The sequence below is a fragment of the Furipterus horrens genome, unplaced genomic scaffold (assembly GCF_987537825.1).
Source record: "Furipterus horrens unplaced genomic scaffold, mFurHor1.1.pri manual_scaffold_1, whole genome shotgun sequence".
NCBI classification, from domain to species: domain Eukaryota; kingdom Metazoa; phylum Chordata; class Mammalia; order Chiroptera; family Furipteridae; genus Furipterus; species Furipterus horrens.
Window position 1 is genome coordinate 202959748 of NW_028327171.1, and position 18941 is coordinate 202978688.

An 18941-nucleotide genomic window follows, 5' to 3' on the forward strand; every position below is an offset into this window, starting at 1 on the left:
GGCTTTCAGATGCACTGGGAAGACACGGCCTACAGAGACCTGCGCCCACATCAGGGCTGATAATATTAGTTTTCATATCTCAGGTGGAACCCACAGCTCCACTCAGGCTTGGGCACAGTGGAAGGAATGAATGTTCATGAGCTAGCGGTAATGGTGGAGTGGGTCCTCTCACATGGAGGATTCCCCAACTGAACCTGATGCAGCTGGCCCTAGGAGGTGAGGAAAACATATGCTGGGGGAGTTGCACGTTCCATGGTGTTTTTGCTGTATAGGTGGCCTCCTCTGCCCACTGTCTCTTATCTCCCTTTGATAAAGATGATGTCATTTGCCCTCCATGCCTGGACTTTGCTGGGGCGGGGCTGTGTTCTCAAACTCTGCAACACATTGGAATGATACAGGGAGCTATTAAAAATCTTAATGTCTAGGTTGCACTCCAGGCTAATTAAATCAAAATCTCTGGAGTAGGACCCAGGCTTCATTCCGTGTTTTACAAAGTCCCCAGCTAATTCCAATGTGTCACTAAAGTATTGAGGCAGGACCTCCAACTTTGAAGTGACCCAAAATCTTTCCCTCTTCCCCCATTCCCTGAAGCTAATTCCTCATTCTCTGAAATTCTCTGTAAGTCCATTACCTCATTATCAATTTTCCTGTCTCCTTAGAGCCTAGGTCTATGTTCATGTTCCTTTTAATCCTTCAGAATTTCAGAGCCAGAGGAGCCCTAGAGTTTATCCGGCCTTGTGTCTTGAATGAATGAATGAATGAATGAATGGAAAAGTTGAGGTGCAGGAGAGGAAGGTCAGGTAGTTAGATAAAGTGAGGCAGGAACATGGGGTCACTTTCTGCACTAACTGACCTGCAAAGCCTGGGGATCCCCTCGATGGCCACTGCACCCCTCTGGGGAAAGCAACGGTCAGTTTGACTCACTTTTGGAAAGTTGAACTGTGGTTATATTATAAAGGGCCTCGTGGAGGGAAATTCATATTAAGGATTTATTAAGAGTTCAGATGAGACTCGGCGGCAGTCACTGAGCACGTCGGACTTCTCTTCCTCGCGCACCTCCGCTCCGCTTCCTCGCAACCATGTCTGACAAACCCGATATGGCCGAGATTGAGAAATTCGATAAGTCGAAATTGAAGAAGACAGAAACGCAAGAGAAAAATCCACTGCCTTCCAAAGAAACCATTGAACAGGAGAAGCAAGCAGGCGAATCGTAATGAGGCCCGCACCGCCAATATGCACTGTACATTCCACAAGCATTGCCTTCTTATTTTACTTCTTTTAGCTGTTTAACTTTGTAAGATGCAAAGAGGTTGGATCAGTTTAAATGACTGCTGCCCCTTTTCACATCAGAACTACTGACAACGAAGGCCGCACCTGCCTCTCCCATCTGCCTGTCCGGCTGGCGGGGAAGGGAAAGAACTTGCATGTTGGTGAAGGAAGGAGCTGGGCGGGTCGACAGTGAAATCTAGAGTAAAAACCAAGCTGGTCCAAGGTGTCCTGCAGGCTGTAAAATGCAGTTTAATCAGTGCCATTTTTTTTTTTTGTTAAAATGATTTTAATTATTGGAATGCACAATTTTTTTAATATGCAAATAAAGTTTTAAAACCTGAAAAAAAAAAAAAAAAAGAGTTCAGATGATAGGCAATGGGCACCACTGAAGATTTTATAGCAGTGCAGTGCCATGCCTGGAGCTGACTTTAGAATGATCACTTTGACAATGATGATTTGAATGGAGAAGAAAAGAGAGACTGGTGGTAGTAAGACAAGTTAAGACAGAAAGCCAAGGCAAAGTAGAGGCAAGCGATTCTGAAAGAGGAGAGAAGTGGAGAGAAGAACAAGTTTAAGGAGTACTAGAGAGATAACTGATAGATGTGCCTTTGACCTCTTTTCTCCATCCTCACCCACTGACTCGTGAACAAGAGCTGAGTTTTCAAAGCTCCCTGTGTTGTCACTCAAGAACTCACTGCTTCAAAAAGGCTCCCTGGAAAATGGGGCGGGGAGTAAGTTAGATTCCCTCTGAGTTCCATTCTAGATCTTCTATGTATTCATGATTCTAAAGTTCCAGTAAAATTAATTATTAAAAAGTTCAGTTTTTTTGTATCAATTAAAAAGATCATTCTGGCACAGTTGACCAAAGAGGGAATGAGAAATTGTGAGTTCCCATATCTAGAAGTTTCTAAGCAGAGGCTGAATGACTTTCTGCAGGTGCAATCCTGCAGACAGAACAGGTATTGAAGTCCCTGACAACTTGGAGATGAAGGGAGTCAGTGAATTTTAGGAAATAGGAGGAAACATTAAAAAACAATAAGAAATCTTGAGGAATAGAGTATCCTGTCCCTCCTCTGATCTTGTCCTACTGGGGACCACATACTGAACTTCTTTGAATGGCCAGCTTTGGAGAGGGGATCCCCAAGCAGGTGGAGCCCTTAGTGCTGAATGAGCCTTACTGAGGGAGGGAAGGGAAGCCTGAACTGGCTTGGCAGACAGGGCCTGTGTCAGAGCAAGTTTCCGAGTGCCAAGAGGTGACATTTTCCCCCACTTAATCTGGGACAGGGACCTCAGGAAGGTGGCATGGGCTGATCAGGGGGAAAAAAAGAATCAGCCTTTGGAGTTATTTTCCTGGTTCAGAACCTCCAGGAGGAATGCTTTTTACTCATTAGCCCGTCTAGACATGGGAACTCATCAACTGACCTGGCCTCTTCCTTTTCAAATTTTCCTTGCTCCATCTCTCCTGCTGAGGGTGGGGAACAAGGCTGAAAGCCTACACCAGAAGTTAGGCAAAGACAGCACTGAGGTTGTTCCGTGGATCCTTGATTTGAGACTGAGAGGGATCCAACACCAAGTTTTTGAAGATTTCTGACCCTAGGGAGAGGGAACAGTCAAGCTGAATGAAAGTGAGGAATTTAGGAAGGTGTGTGGTTCTACCGTCAGAACTCTCTGCCATATGTTCCATTTCACCAATAATGAGTTACCTGCATGTGCTGAAAATAAGACTGTTTGAATGTGCTGTGATGCAGAGCAGTGGGAAGCCCAGGATGCATATCACCCATGAAGGAAAAGGACCAGTAAAAGAGTGTGTTTGTCAACTTGGGCTGCTGTAATAAAATACCATAGACTGAGTGACTTAAACAACAGACATTTATTTCTCAGAGTTCTGGAATCTGGAAAGTCTAAGATTAAGGCAGTGCCAACTTCAATGTCTGGTGAGGGCCTGCACACGGCCTTGCAGACAGCCATCTTCCTGTTGTGTCTCCACATTGCCTTCCTTGGTGCACGGGCCCTGAGAGAGCAAGATCTCTCTTTCTCTTCCTCTTCTAATAAGGGCACTAATCCCATCATGAAGGTCCTATCTTTATGTCCTAATCAAAATCTAAACACGTCCCAAAAGTCCACCTCCAAATACCATCACATTGTGAGTTAGGGCTTCAACATGTATTTTAGTGGAGGAGACAAACATTCAGCCCACAGTAAAGGGCTTGGCCATCATATTTTCAGAATTCTTCTGGCCAGCGAATCTCCCATTACACAAACTCGTTCAGTGCTGGTGTAAGTGACTAAGCCCCTCCTTATCCACTTACCTATGGGGTCCCATGCAGCCCAGCACCACCACGGGCTTAGAGAACAGGCTCAGAAGCAAGAATCAGGAAGGAAGAAGCCTGGCCCCTTTGTGGTTGTACAGAGTCATTGTCTCAGAGGGAGGACAGTAAAATGCATGGAAGAACAGCAGGCCTTTCCGGTTTCACAGGGGTTAACGATGCAGAGGGGAGGAAGATGTGAGCTCTTTGACAGAACCTCGTTGTGTGTGAATGGTTACTCATCCACCTCCACTCTTTCCGATTTGGATCAGGAAACTGACTGAAATTGCCAAGCAGCAGCAGTAAAGATGCAGTTTGTACTTTCTGGGTAGACCAGATGCCAGGAACCAAACTAGTCAAGACATAATAAGTTTTCCTTAAACACCCGCTTTATGTGATAGGCACTCGGGGGTTAAAAAAAAATCACAAAACTTACTCAACTCTAATTTGGGTATTGAAGAAAGGATTGCTTTTGTCTTGCGCCTAGTAGGTATTCAGTAAATGTTGAATAGAAGATTGTAGTGAAATTGCAATTCAGCTGAGGGAAAGTGTGTATTAGAAGTGGGACCCATTTGTAAAGGAACCCATGGACATGGACAACAGGGTGGGGATTGACTGTGGGAGAAGGGTGGGCTGGGTGCTGGGGAGCAATGGGGAAAAATGTGGGACAACTGTAATCGTCGTCGTTGGCAGCCGTCCGTCTCGAGAGACGATGGTGTAGCTTCTTAAGAGTCTATCTGCACCGCCGAGAATGGCTGTGCAGTCCGACTCGGGAGTGACACGGTATCTGTCTCCTCCCGTGTTGAATCGACATCTTGCGATGATGCTGGAGTGTCCTCTCCAGTGGAGCTGAAGCTACAGAGCCTGGGCAGGGTGACATGGAGGGTCTGCTGTTACCCATGCAGCAGACCCCCCCTCTCTTCGCAGCTGAAGGATCCAAGGGAAAGACGGAGTCAATACAGCTTGGCTTCAGGTGCGCCGCAGGAGTTGCCGGTGTTGACTACAACGTCAAACCGCCTTAGGGACTCCGGCTCCAGATTTTCTGTCGGGGTTTACTCCCTTAGCCTTTCCCCTGAAGAGGTATGCCGCAAGGCAGCGGAGGTTTTTTGGAGTCAGAGTTTTCCTTCTCTGATGTGCCCTGACTGGAAGATCGAACCAGCGACACTTAGCTCGCAGGCCGACGCTCAATCCACTGAGCCAAACCAGCCAGGGTTGGGACAACTGTAATAGGAAAGCAATAAAAATAAATTAAAAATAAATAAATGTAAAAGAAAAAAGAAAAAAGAAGTGGGACCCTAAATCTTTTCCTATCCTGGAATTAGGTGGCAAGCCAGGAGTCAAAACGTTCAGAGACATTTAAATGCTACATGGTTGAAGCCAAAAATTCCCTAATTTTGAAGACCTTCCATATTGCTTTTCATAGTAACTGCACCAATGCATTCTCACAAATTGTGTACAAGGGTTCCAATCTCTCCACATAATCTTTTGTTTCTTTAATAGCCATCCTAACAGGTATTATATTTTGTGGTTTTGATTTGCATTTCTCCAATATTAGTTATGTTGAGCACTTTTTTATATACTTTTTGGGCATTTGTGTGTGTGTGTGTGTGTGTGTGTGTGTGAGAAATGTCTATTCAGGTCTTTTGCCCATTTTTAAAAACTGGTTCTTTGTGAAGTTTTTTTATTGGATTTTCAGAGGTTTTTAAAATATAATTTGGATATTAATGTTGCATCAGATATAGGGTTTGCAAACATTTTCTTCCATTCCATAGGTTGGCTTGTCATTTTGTTAATTATTTGCATTGCTGTGCAAAAGCTTTTTATTTTTTCCTTCTTCTGCTTCTCTTTTCTAATATCAAGAAAGAAAAAGTTTCTCAAAACTCTTCAACAGACTTCCGCACTGGCTAGAATTGGGTTCCATGGGCAGCTCTAAGTGCAAGGGCACCTGGGAAAGTGTGACCTACCTTTTCCAGTTTCTTTTATAGGAGGTAGGCAAAGGAAGAGAGGAGGTACATAGCCGAAGCATGGCCAGAAAACATTGTCAACTACAGCTGCTGGGCCCTCTCTGGGCTCACCCACAAGGGAACTGGAATCTGACAACTGCTTCATCAGTGCACTGGCCTCTCAATTGCTGTCCCTTCCCTTGCCATCGCTGTACCAGGGATCAATGACTTTCACATGCCTGCTTACATTCTCACCTTGCTCATTAGACTGTAAACTCCTTCAGGGAAGGGGCTATGATTTATTTGATTGACCAGCACCTGACTCCTGGAAGATGTTTATAAAGAACAGTATGGGAGGAAATGACTAATTCATTGACAAATATTTATTAATCGAATGAATTAGTTAATTGATTAATGAATGGAAGGCCCCATTTACAGAAGCGTAATATGACAAAAACAAAACCTGTACTTAGGAGAGCTGAAATTGGAAAAGTATGATAAAGACATTAAACAATGCAGGGATATGTTTGACAGCTTCAGAGGTGTATCATTTGCAGAGTTATTTTAAAGAGAAACTCTCCTTTTCTTCTCCCTGTATTTTTGCCTCCTCATTCAGGACAGGAAAACTGTGCCAATTCTTTTACCATAGATTCACATAAAAATACTGTATTCCTGATTATAGTGGTTTATTGTTTCCCAAAGGAATGAGCAATCTTATTTGATCTACACAACAAGTTAACTTGTGAGGTAAGCAAGGAGAGATCAGAGGTATCATATTTATTTTTATGAAACAAAAATTAATAACACAGGGATGAAAATCAATCATATAGAATTATTTGCAAACCTACTCCTTATCCAGCTTCACCAAGAAGAATCCTGTAAGTCCAATTTTCACCTTCTATGCTCTTGCAAAAGGGAAGTTATTTTTGCTGGAAGAAAAGCTAAGTTGATGTAGATATTACAGTACTTTGAGGGTGAGGAGGGAGAATGAAAATGAAAAATTACATGAGAAAGGAGTGAAAGAGAAAGCTTTTTATTCCCCCCTGGAGACCAGAGATAGAGTAACTAAAATAAGAAAAGTAGGTTGGAGAAAAAAGAGAATTTGAATAAGTGTTTCTGAGAACCATGGATTTCCATCCCTTTAATGTCTTCAGAGAGGCATGAATGAGAAATGAATTCTATTTTTATTACTTTTAATTTTTGGACATTGCTTCTTAAATCTGACACTTCTCTGAAACAACATTACACAGGTCTCTGTTGATTAGGGTTACGTATCGGTGATGAAACAAAGGCTCAGCAAGATTAGAAGACCCCAAATCAATTCTCTAGTTAATAGAATCTGACTTCTTTCTGCCTAACCCCCTATTCCATGCTTTATGCTTCCACTTTACCCTACAAAAGCAAAGTAAATCCATTTGAAGTTTTTGTTGTTGTTGCTTATTTGTTTTCCCTTTTTTTTTTTTTTTTTTTTTTTTGAGGGGATACTCTTTTCTTTTCTGCCCAATCCATAGAAACATGTCAGATTTTCAGTTTGCTTCTATCAAGCAAATGCTCTACTCTGGGTCAGGAATTTTTCAATTTCTCTTTTTTTTCCTTTTTTCCGCCTTATTGTTGGCACCTTATCCGAGACCTGTGAGTCCCTCTGGGCTGTGTGTCTTAGAGTGATAATTGAATTTCTCAGACTGCAAGGTGCTGGGAAGCTGAGTTTGTGTAACTTGGTGGCACCATGTTGGTGGCAGATTTGCTTGGTATCTCTCCCTCTTTCTGGGCACGCCCCCCCCCCCCTTTTTCCAGTCACAGCTGAAGGCTTCACATCAAAGTGCAAGAGAACTGAAGATCCACAGGGCTATTCACTAATCAAAGGTTTAGAGTTGAGGCTCACATTAGTTATTCTCTTGCCTGCTCTACCCTGAGGTTCTGGGTGAGGTCTGTTTGCTCACACCTTGTTAATTCAAGTTAACCTAAAGGAGGAGTTGTAGAAATGCCTTCAGTGTCTGTTTTCACTTCAGGTAATTAAAATATTTCTGCTTAAGAGAGTAAACAACTGGGCCAGGGTATAGCCAGGCACATACTGAAGTACGGAGATTTGGATGTTTGGACTTACTTTCAAGGAAAGGCAAAGGCATGGAGCAGAGACCCAACAGGAAATTGGGGGGCAGGGAGTGGGTCATTAGCTACTTGAGATTTGGGGATACTAATTATGGGGTAAATATGTTGCCTACTTAGCCCTTTCTACAGTGCTTTTTGTTGTTGTTGAATGGTGGTGGGGTTGGTGGGAAAGTTGCAAAAGAAACAGGACATTCTAAAGGACCTGAGGACTAAAAGAAGTGGAGGGAAAGAGAAAGGAGAAAAGTATTGCCCTAAGACAGGTCAATTCAGGGCATTCCAGGAGGACCTGGAGGAGACCCTCACTATGGTCCAGCTGTGATGTGGTGAGGGCCCAGATAGAGGCAGTGATGGGGAGAAGGAAGATCATATGGAGTAAAGAGAGAGTGGGAAGGAGGAAATATACAGCTGTGGCCTCCTCCGTGGGCATGGAAATCTCAGATTGGGGCTGCTGATGTCACTTATTATGATGCACTGTAGTTGTGTGGGCGATCACACACAGGTGTGCACTCTCTCTATTCTCCCAGTTCCGTGTAATCTGCACTCTGATCTGATGAATGCCTGACGACAACAGTAACAACAGCTACTGAGAATAGAAGGAAGCTCCCCTGGGAGCTCACAGAGCCTGACATCTCCTTGGTGTAAAGGAAGAACATGAGGAATAGGATTGAAAATAATCAAAAATTAACCTTTAGATTCACAAACTCTCCAGGCTAAATGAGACCGTGTACGTCATCCTTGTGTGCTTTAGCTATCGGACCTCTGGGTAGGCAGGACTTATGAAGAAACTCCTTTTCTCACCCAAGAATGTGGTTGGAAGTCCAGTGACTCTTGGATGGAAGAGTAAGCACAGCAGCACTGGTCTGCTTAGCTGGTGAAATGAGAAAAGATGAATTATTCCATGCATCACATTTCAGGCTGGGTGTTTAGTCTTTCGAAACCAACATGCCAAGAGGTTCTAATGAAGGGTACAGTTAAATGACTGTAAACTATTAGTAATGTGCTCACACATTCTTACTGGTTGGTGCGGAGGACATAATATATGAAGTCTTTGACCTTCCGGAGACTTCTTTCTGGTCAGGGAGAATATTAACTTATTGATTGGTTGGTTTCTTGCCATATTATATACAAAGAATTTCAGTGAGAGTTAAAATGGCCAGATATTAGACACTGATGGTCTACTCATGAACTAATGGAAAAAAGCTACCTGTTTTCTAAAAGACATAGATGTTGTGGGCAGAGTGAAATTACATGGTCAGGCAATTAGGTGGACACTTAAAAGCAAGAGGGGATTCTGTTCATTGATATAGAAAGAAAAGAGAACTCTGGCTTATCTGAAAATACCCAAGTCTGAAAAGCTACAGATTTGACTTTTTCCTTCAAGATCCCCTAGTAAAATAGAGGTTTGGGGAATTCCTACCTGGAGACCTGGAGGTGGTGTGAAGTCTTGCAGAGCACCCGCAAAGCTTAGTAAGGACACCATAATTGAGGATGAGCATTTTTGGAATTTCATTCACTGATCTTGAATCCCCACCCACATGTCAGACCATTAGAAAAGGTCTTGTGCCACCCCTCTAAGGTAGCTTATTTGACTTGATTATGGGGTGACTGACTTCAAGTTGGTGAATTTAGTGGGAAAGAAAACAGAAATGTTACCTGCCCTTATGGAAGTCGTGAAAGTCATGCCATCTAAAGTTTCTCTAACTTGCTGGAGTGAAGAGAGAAAGGGGAAGAAGAAGTCAAAAAAAGGAGAAGAGGGTGATTGTTGAGGAGAAGTATAGAAGGAAGAGAGAAAGAATAAATGTACAGAGTAATTACCTTTAAATTCTACCCAGAGAAAGGATGTATGAACATATGTGCATGACATACACTCATGTGTTCTAAGACAAGCCTAACAGGGAGAAGATTCTCAGTGTTAGGATAGAACTTTCATCTATGGTTAACCTCCTAGCGGCTTGAATTTTACAAGACCTTAGGGACAGGGCGAGCTTTGCTTCCTCAGGAAAAAAAGCCATTATCTCATTCTGTGTCAGGACCTTGGAGGCTCTTTGACGTCAAAACTGCTCGCCCCTCCTCCCAGTGGCCTTTGGCAGATGTCTGTTCCCAAACCCCTTCAGAAGTTTCATTCTTCACAGAGAATTTTTTTTTTTTTTTACTGCTCTTGTCTTCCCAAGAAATACCACTCTCCCAGATTTGAGGGAATCCAAGTGTGAGGAGTGATTTGATGCCCAGAATTGAAGTTAGCTTTGTCCCTCCAGGTACAGGAACCTGGGCTAGTTGAGAGTTTTGGGATGGAACAAAGAGGTAAGGAAGAGCAGTGTCTTTGGCCAGTCTTGTGGTTGACCAGAAGGTCACCAGTGACCTAGCTTCTCTTCACTGTCTGGTGTTGGTTTGATGTTGCTGGACCCCCATTTTATCCATGAGGTGACTCAACAGGGTCTGTTTCCCAAACTATAGAAATATTAAGGGAAAGGATATCCTACTTAGAAAATGTTCTAAGAACTTAAAAGTGTTTGAAAATTCTAAGAAAATGGGGCGTTCATATAGAGCAAAAAGACTCATTGCTTTTCTTTCTAACAAAACCTACTTACTCCCCTTCTAAAGCTTCCCTTTTCCTATTCCTGACACTGATAGATATTCATCCCAGTTATTCAGACTCCTTCCTTCACTCTCCCAGCTCACCAAATCCTTGAGATTCCCCTCTGAGATGCATCTTTTAGTTGTGTTTTTACTTAGCAGCAATAGGCCTCAGTTTCCATACTTGAAAACAATAATAATAGTACCTACTTTATAGTATTATTGTAAGTAAAACCCTTAGCACAATGTTTGGCAGGTAGTAAGCACTCAGTGAAGGTGAACTATATTACTTTTATTATTATCCCCTTGCCAGCCTCCTCTCCAAGCTCTCACCACCCCAATCCAGGATTCTTGCAATATACCCCCACTGCAGCCTCTGTCTGCAGTCTTTCTTCTCTCCTAAAAATGTAGCATTCATACTCCTGACACATTAATAATTCTCAAATGCAACTTTTGCTATACTTTCCCTTCTTTTGGGTTTCCAATGATTGGTTGTTACATTGAGTAGAGATTTCTCAGACTAATATTCCACTCTTTCCTCTTCTGACACTATAATTCAGCATAGAACATTGACTTCAGCATGGTTAGTATGTCTCTGACCTCAACTGTGACCTCAAGATCAAGAGACAGCTCATATTTGCTCTTCTTTCTCTCTCTTTCCACCCTATCTTACTACTGAGGTATACCCTGTCTCTTCCCTTTTTCCAACCAAAATCAATTTTATCTATCTTAGCCGCAGTCCCAGAACCTCCACCCTCTTTGTCTACCAGGAGTTATCTGTGGAGTATAACAGTACAGATAGAAAAGGGCGTTTCCCTGGTCAACTAAGGGATTTTATAATGTAGCAAGTGGGGTTCTAAGAGGAAGAGTGTAAGCCTCCGTACTTTATTCCTGGAGACTTATCAGTTCATTTATATTCAACTTCACCTTGTCTCTCCTCATATCTGCATTAATGATATTCTAGACATTGAGTTTAAGTCAGATTAGTATGAGAAAAATCCACTGGCTTTCAAATGGGAGATGTTAAACTGGAAAGGTTGTGTTTTTTTCCTTTGAAGATTTTTTTGTTTGTTTGATCAGGAGAGACAAAGAACAAATGTAGGAGAAAACTATAAGTACATGAAAATTTTTCTCAGCTCTCAGTGAGGAAATACCTAGTAGGTCAGGTAAAAAGAAGAGAAATATTGAAGCATAGGAAGAGTTATTCCAGTCTTCTTTCTTAGTCATGTAGGACTTTGGTCATACACTTGCAAAGTTAATCTAGGAATAAAGACAGTTAAGTTCTTTTTTTTAACTTCATCATCAAAATAATTTATATCACTGATAGTCTGAATTTCTCTCTTTCTCCCCTTATCTCAGTTTATTTTAGCTGAAAAAGATGAAAGAAATAATTCTAGAGTGGCATCTTAGTAATACATATATAAAGTGAGTATGTATTCACTGTTGAGGAGCAATGAATGAGGATAGACTTCTATGTATACAAAATGGAATGATAAATCTCTAGCAAAGCAATAGGCAAGTATCATAGACTATCGCCTGGGAATACTTAGATTAAATACAAGAAGTTCTTTCCTGTCCCTACCACTGTCTCTGTAGGGCTTGAAATACAAAATAGCTTTGCAACTATCTAAGATGATGTGGGTTCCAGCAATGGAAGCTGAACAATGAATGTCATAACCTCCGTCAGTCCCTTTCAGCATTGGTTTCAACGACTTTATGATCCCAAAAGAATGCTCTGTCTACAGCCAAACATATTAACAGCCTGCTTCTTCTCTCCTCCTCCTTTCTCCACCCCCACCCAATTTTTACTCCTAAGAGATAGAGGCTTTGATAGAGGATAATATCTCAAGATGGTGCAATGAGTTTGTTTTGGCCTTCACTTGGGTCTGCTGAGACTGACCTTCCCACTGGCTTAGTCCCTGGTTCAGGACGCACTCTACCAGAACCATGATTCACCTCTGAGTAAAGAGGTCTTCCTGAAATCATAGCCTGTGGTTGACTACACAGGCCCTTGGAGTCCTGGTGTCTTTCCAGGTCACCCACCAGGGCACGAAGAGGTGTGGGCTTCCTGCCTTCACTTTCTTCATGCTGGCATATCACATATCCGGATCCCTTTGTGTCTCTGTATCTTCCTACTGTATGCATGTTTGTGTGCATTTTTGACCATGGGGGAACAACTCAATGACATGATAATGTTTCATTTGAATAGAGTAAATAGTTACTTTCTGCAAACAGGGTGCTTAGAAAAGGTGGTAAAGTTTGGAGCCAGCTATAGAAAAAATCACTTTAAAAATTTTATGGCAAATTGTTTATTTTATAGAAAATAGAAACTACAGAAAAACAAAAACAACTATAATTATATTCCTACAGATACATATTACTAATATATTATGTATATTTAGTAATATACATATTACTAATATTTGGACTATATCCTTTCTATCCATAAACATATTTTAAACTAACATAAAAATTGGATCAAACATTTTTTGGTAACTTAATTTTTATTATTGTTTTTCCCCTTAACAATATGGAATAAGTAAATAATGAAGTTCAATAGTTCCAAGCTTTGATATTCTAGTATCTTATTTAGAACTGTAGTGTTCAATACAATAGCCAGTAGCTATATGTGGCCATCTAAATATAAATTAGTTAAAATTAAATGAAAATTTAGAATTTAATCTTTCAGTCACCCTATCCACATTTCAAGTGTTAAATAGTCATGTTTGACTAGTGAGTACAACACAGATATAGAATATTTCCATCATTGTAGAAATATTATTGGACAGTGTTATTCTAGAAAGATACATTTTCAAAGAACCATCTTTAAGACAAGATTCTAAGAGCATCTCTTCATCATATTTCCACCTGATTTATAATCACTAATGGAGAAGAAACTAATCACTAATGGAGAAGAAACTACCTGATCTAATTTTTGAATCAACATTTTATTATTTAGTTTTTCTTTTCCTTGATTTCCTCCATCCACCCGTTGTCAATAATATATTGACCCCTATCTCCCACATTTGAAACACGTAAAAGGAGTTTGAAAAATCACATTAGGGATTACTGAACCCCAGTTTATAGAAAGCTGTTATAGGGTCTCTGTAATTAGAGTAAGACAACTCAAGCCAGAGTCTTTGCATTTTGTCAAGAGAAGGGAAGTCCTTGGTGATTGATAGGAGTGAAGGTGAGGGGAGAGGAACGCATGAACTGTCCCTTCCCTACAATGTTCCATAACTTGGAAAGCAATTATGGTTGGTTGACCCTGGTTTGCTTTTACAGGTGGTGTGGAAGGACAAACATCTGGACTAGGAATAAGAAGGTTAGGATTTAATTTTTGCCTCTACCTTGACCCAATTTTCCTCAACTCATTGCCACAAATTTTCCCTCTGAAAAATATACAATTGTATATGTATAAAATACCCTCTTACAAGCACTCTTTTATTTGATACAATAGATACAATATACCCCTGGAAGTTGAGCTCATTTTCTACCTCACCAAAAGCAAATTTAAGGGCTTTTGCACAGAAGAGATTATTCAGCTGGAAAATAGATCAGTTAGTCTACCCAAAGTCAAAATCAAAATCAGAACCACCCTCATATTCCTCTACTGAATTCACCAGTGGTTCAGTGGAATTGACTGAACCAACTATCCTGTTTTCAAAATAAATACAAGAGCTACCTGAGACTATCTGTGCATACGCACATAGTACATGATTCTAAAGCTGCCCCAGGTGGTGAAAACAACAGCCATATATGTGGGATGGAAGATTAACAGTGAATCAGAACCAAGAAACTCTCCCTGTGTTCCCTTGGGTCATGAACACCCTACTCCAGACCCTTCAGTTTGTATCTGGACACAGAAGGAACATGACTTAAATCTATAGCTTTTTAACTCTGTTGATCTTTTCTTAGAGGTTGCCACAGGAGTGAAGTGACCTAACTACCCCTCCTGTTCTATCAGAATAGTGCCATTAAAAAAAAAAACAAAACTTTTTTTTATTGTTTTTCTATTACAGTTGTCCCATTTCCCCCCCCCATTGTTCCCTCTCACCCAGCCCACCCCTTCTCCCACAGTCATTCCCCACCCCATTGTCCATGTTCATGTGTCATTTATACATGTTCTTTGACTAGACCCTTCCCCTACTTAACCTCCTTCTCTCCCTCCCTCTTCCCCCCGATAACTGTTATTTTGTTCCTTGTTCAATTTTGTTCATTTGTTTGTGTTGTTCATTAGTCTCCTGTATCAGGTGATATCATATGGTATTTTTCTTTCATTGCCTGGCTTATGTCACTAAGCATAATTCTCTCTAGTTCCATCCATGTTGTTGCAAATGGCAGGAGTTCTTTCTTTCTTTCTGCTGCATAGTATTCCATTGTGTAAATGTACCACAGTTTTTAATCCACTCATCTACAGATGGGCACTTAGGTTGTTTCCAGAACTTGGCTATTGTAAACAGTGCTGCTATAATCATAGGGGTGCATAGGTTCTTTTGAATTGGTGTTTCAGGATTCTTCGGGTATAACCCTAGCAGTGGAATTGCTGGTTCAAAGGCAGTTCCATTCTTAGTTTTTTGAGGTAATTCCATACTGTTTTCCATAGTGGCCACACCAGTCTGCATTCCCACCAACAGTGGACTAAGGTTCCTATTTCTCCACATCCTCGCCAGCACTTGTTGTTTGTTGATTTGTTGATGATGGTCATTCTGACTGGTGTAAAGTGGTATCTCACTGTGATTTTTATTTGCATCTCTCTGATGGCTAGTGATGTTGAGCATTCTTTCATGTGTCTATGGGCCCTCTGTGTAACCTCCTTGGAGAAGCATTTGTTCAGGTCCTTTGCCCATTTTTTAATTGGGCTGTCTGTCTTCTTGGTGTTGAGATGTATAAGTTCTTTATATATTTTGGAAATCAATCCCTTGTCTGAGGTATCATTGGCAAATATATTTTCCCATATGGTTAGTTTCCTTTTCATCCTGTTGATGTTTTCCTTGGCTGAGCAGAAACTCTTTAGTTTGATGTAGTCCCATTGGTTTATTTATTTTTTTATTTCCCTTGCCTTAGGAGATGTATCAGTGAAAATATAAGTTGGTGGTCTAGTTTCATTTTTTTGTACCTCCCTGTCCAGTTCTTCCAGCACCATTTGTTGAAGAGGTTCTTCTTACTCCATTTTATGCGCCTTACCCTTTTGTCAAATATTAGTTGACCATATAGACCTGGGTTTATTTCTGGACTCTCTATTCTGTTCCATTGATCTATATGTCTGTTCTTATGCCAATACCAGACTGTTTTGAACACAGTGGCTTTGTAGTATAGTTTGATGTCTGGTATTGTGATTCCTCCTGCTGTGTTCTTCTGTCTCAAGATTGCTTTGGTTATTTGGGGTCTTTTTTGGTCCCATATACATTTTTAAAGTATTTGTTCTAGGTTTGTGAAATATGTCATTGGTATTTTAATAGGGATTGCATTGAATCTGTAAATTGCTCTGGGTAGTATGGACATTTTAATGATGTTGATTCTTCCCATCTGTGAACATGGTATTTGCTTCCATTTATTTGTTTCTTCTTTAATTTCTTTCTTCAGTGTTACGTAGTTTTCTGAGTAAAGGTCTTTTATCTCTTTAAGTTTATTCCTAGATACTTTATTTTTCTTGTTGCTATAGTAAATGGTTTTTTTTTCCCTTCTAGTTTCTATCTCTGATATTTTATTGTTGGTGTACAGATATGCCTTCAGTTTCTGAATATTGACTTTGTACCCTGCTATTTTGCCAAATTCACTTATTATGTCGAGTAGTTTTTTAGTGGAGTCTATAGGGTTTTCTATGTCACTATTATGTCATCTGCAAACAGTGCCAATTTTTTTTTTTTTTTCATTTGGGCTTCTGTAAGATTTTCATTGAGCAAGAATTCCCCATTAAGAAAAAAAGTTTGAAAACACTAGTTTAGATCATCATTGAAGCCCCTTTCAGCCCTAATAATTAATGATCCAATATTTAAAATGCTATAGTTGTTGTAGTAATAGAGAGTTTTTAAGGTAGCATCCATATTTAGGTCTTTCATAATGAGCTTACATGGTAGAGTCAAGTGTTACTGGGGGATTAGGTTCTAAAGATAATTCTTAAGGCAAAAACTGATTTTAGTTAGAATTATGCTTGAGATTTCCTTTAGTTGCTTTATTTTTAATTTTTGTAACAGCTTTATTGAGATAGAATTCAGATATCACATGATTCACCCATTTAAAGTGGACAGTTCAATGGTTTTTAGTACATTCACAAAGTCATGAGATAGTCATCACAATCATTTTTAGAATATATTGCATGTATAGAAGATTAGATGAGAGACACTGGAAAGGCACAAACCCACTAGTTCAGAGCTTGCTAAGAAACCCCTTGGAGGGATCAGGGGAGCTCTAATGAAAGTGGCAAACTGGTGGTCCATAGGTTGAGTTGAACAATTGTCTTTAGAACCTTAATCCCCCCAAAACTCTAATCCTCAAAAGAAACCCTGTACCCATTAAGAGTCACCCCTCTAACTTCCCCAACTTCATCTCATCCCTAGATTACCACTAATCTACTCTCTGTCCCTATAGATTGACCTATTTTGGACATGTCCTATAAGTGGAATCATACAATATGTGGTCTTTGTGAATAATTTCTTTCACTTAGTATAATGTCTTTAAGGTTATCCATGTTGTGGTTGGTATTCATCAGAACTTCACTTTTTACAGCCGAGTAACATTCCATGGTACCACATTTTTATATCCACTTATCAGTTGATGGGCTCCTTAAATTATTTTTACATCACTAAAACCTGGGCTCATGGATGCTCAAAAGCCAAAAACTAAGTTCTTTTGTTTTTCTTTATATTTAGGGAGCCATTCTGCCTCCCCTTTCTTCAGGGAATTGGAAGTTGCAGTCTAATTTGAAGAGGAAAAGGGATATTTTATTTTTTGTTTTCTAGCACTTAGAGTTGAGTTTGTGTACGCTAAGTGTGTGTGTGTGTGTATGTGTGTGTGTGTGCATGCATTTTCATGAGATTGGACTCTAGTCTACCAATGTTACTCAAACTTTAGTGTGTATCAGAGTCAGGTGGAGAGCATATTAAAACACTTATTCCTAAACTCCATGTTCAGAGATTTTGATTCGGAGTAGAGCCTGAGGATCTGCATTTAAGTCAGGTGATGTTAGCATTGCCTGTCTGGGTACCACACTTTGTGTAGAATGCACTATATTACTTTTATAATCAGAAAAAGAATATAGTTGTTGCCTTCACTATGACAGATTCCTCTGGTACTTTAATGATGGATACTCAAAAGAAACACCAGTGTTCTATTATAACCACTGGAAATCACTGTGTGTGGGCTAGTACTAGGTGCCAGGCACTGTACTAATGACTCTTTCTTGCCATTCTGTTCTCGAGTTCTCACAGCACACCTATACCAGTGCTTTTGAAGTACTGTTGACTGACCCCTCACTTAGGAGTCACTTTTCTTTACCTTGTTTCAACAGAGAACCCTTGGTGTCTTGTCCTATTCTATTAACTCCTTTTAATTGAAGGCTGAAAGCTTAAGTGCCTACATGGGATAGGTAGACCAAGGCGACAAAGCTGGCTATGTGTAATTCAAAAATAAGTAGAAATAGGGTCATGGCAAACTGGAGAGCTCGTACAGAAAGTCAGGGATGATAGTGACATTTGCTCTTGGGGAAGGCAGCCCTGCCCTGCCTCATTTTCTGACTTTTCAAAAGAATCCAGACATCCAGAATTTGATATAAATTTTCCAGTTATTGTTATACACATACTCAAGTTAATTTTATTTTATTGGGAACTAACCATAACAACAGATTCAAACTCAGTCTATGGGCCACCAGTTTGCCACTTCTGTTATAGCGCCCCAGGTCCCTTCCACTGGTTTGTTGGTAAGCTCTGGACTAGTAGGGTTATGCCATCCAGTGTGTCCCACCTAATCTTCTATACCAATATTTTTTACATCTAAATCTTTAATTCCTTTCTCCCTTCTCACATCTCTACCCCTGCCACCAGCCAGTTTTTAAGAACAATTATGTCTGTTTTTTTTTTTTTTCTTTTGTCTTGGGTGAGGATTTCAAGTTAGGTTTCTCTCCTCCTCTCCCACTCAAGTTTTGTTTTCAGTTGTGAGTTCTTGTATTGAATGACCAAAATCACATCCTAGGATGGGAAAAAATAAATTGACTCACTGGCTGACCATAAATCTTTGATGACATCTGAGCTATCAAAGTTTCATGCCAATAAAGTCCATTTAATTTTTACAGGCTGATGATGACTAACTCTGTAGGGAAATTTGGGGCTCTTGGTTTTTCTCAAGGCTTTTAGTCAAGGTTGAGGAAGCGAAAGTGACTATGGCAAAGGCTCTCAGGAACTCATTTTAAACACATCTTGACTCTTGACACCTGCTCTGCACAAAAATATTCCCTGCATACGGAATATAAAAGCATAGTTTTAGTACCATCATTATGATCATTATAGACTAACACTTAGTGCATCTATGTAACAGATATTATACTAAGCATTTTACATACTTTACCCTCATTTATTCCTCATGAAAAATGATGGAGTCTTTACTCCACTTTTAGTCCCATCTATAACAGTTATTCTGCAGCTTTCAGTTTGAATGCTCACAGAAATACAGAAAAATTGAATTCAGGTTTAAGAGAAGTTGTGAATTGTTGTCATCCATCCCCCAGCCTCCAGGCAGGATGGGG

At 40.3% G+C, this 18941-nt stretch overlaps 1 protein-coding gene across 1 annotated transcript; it reads left to right on the plus strand.

Moving 5' to 3' along the window:
• Positions 1–1015: 1015 nt before the first annotated feature.
• Positions 1016–1543, plus strand: LOC150022635 (thymosin beta-4). The gene has a single exon (XM_090268859.1). The coding sequence runs from the start codon at positions 1080–1082 to the stop codon at positions 1212–1214; it is 135 nt and encodes a 44-aa protein (XP_090124985.1). The 5' UTR covers positions 1016–1079; the 3' UTR covers positions 1215–1543.
• Positions 1544–18941: the final 17398 nt, after the last annotated feature.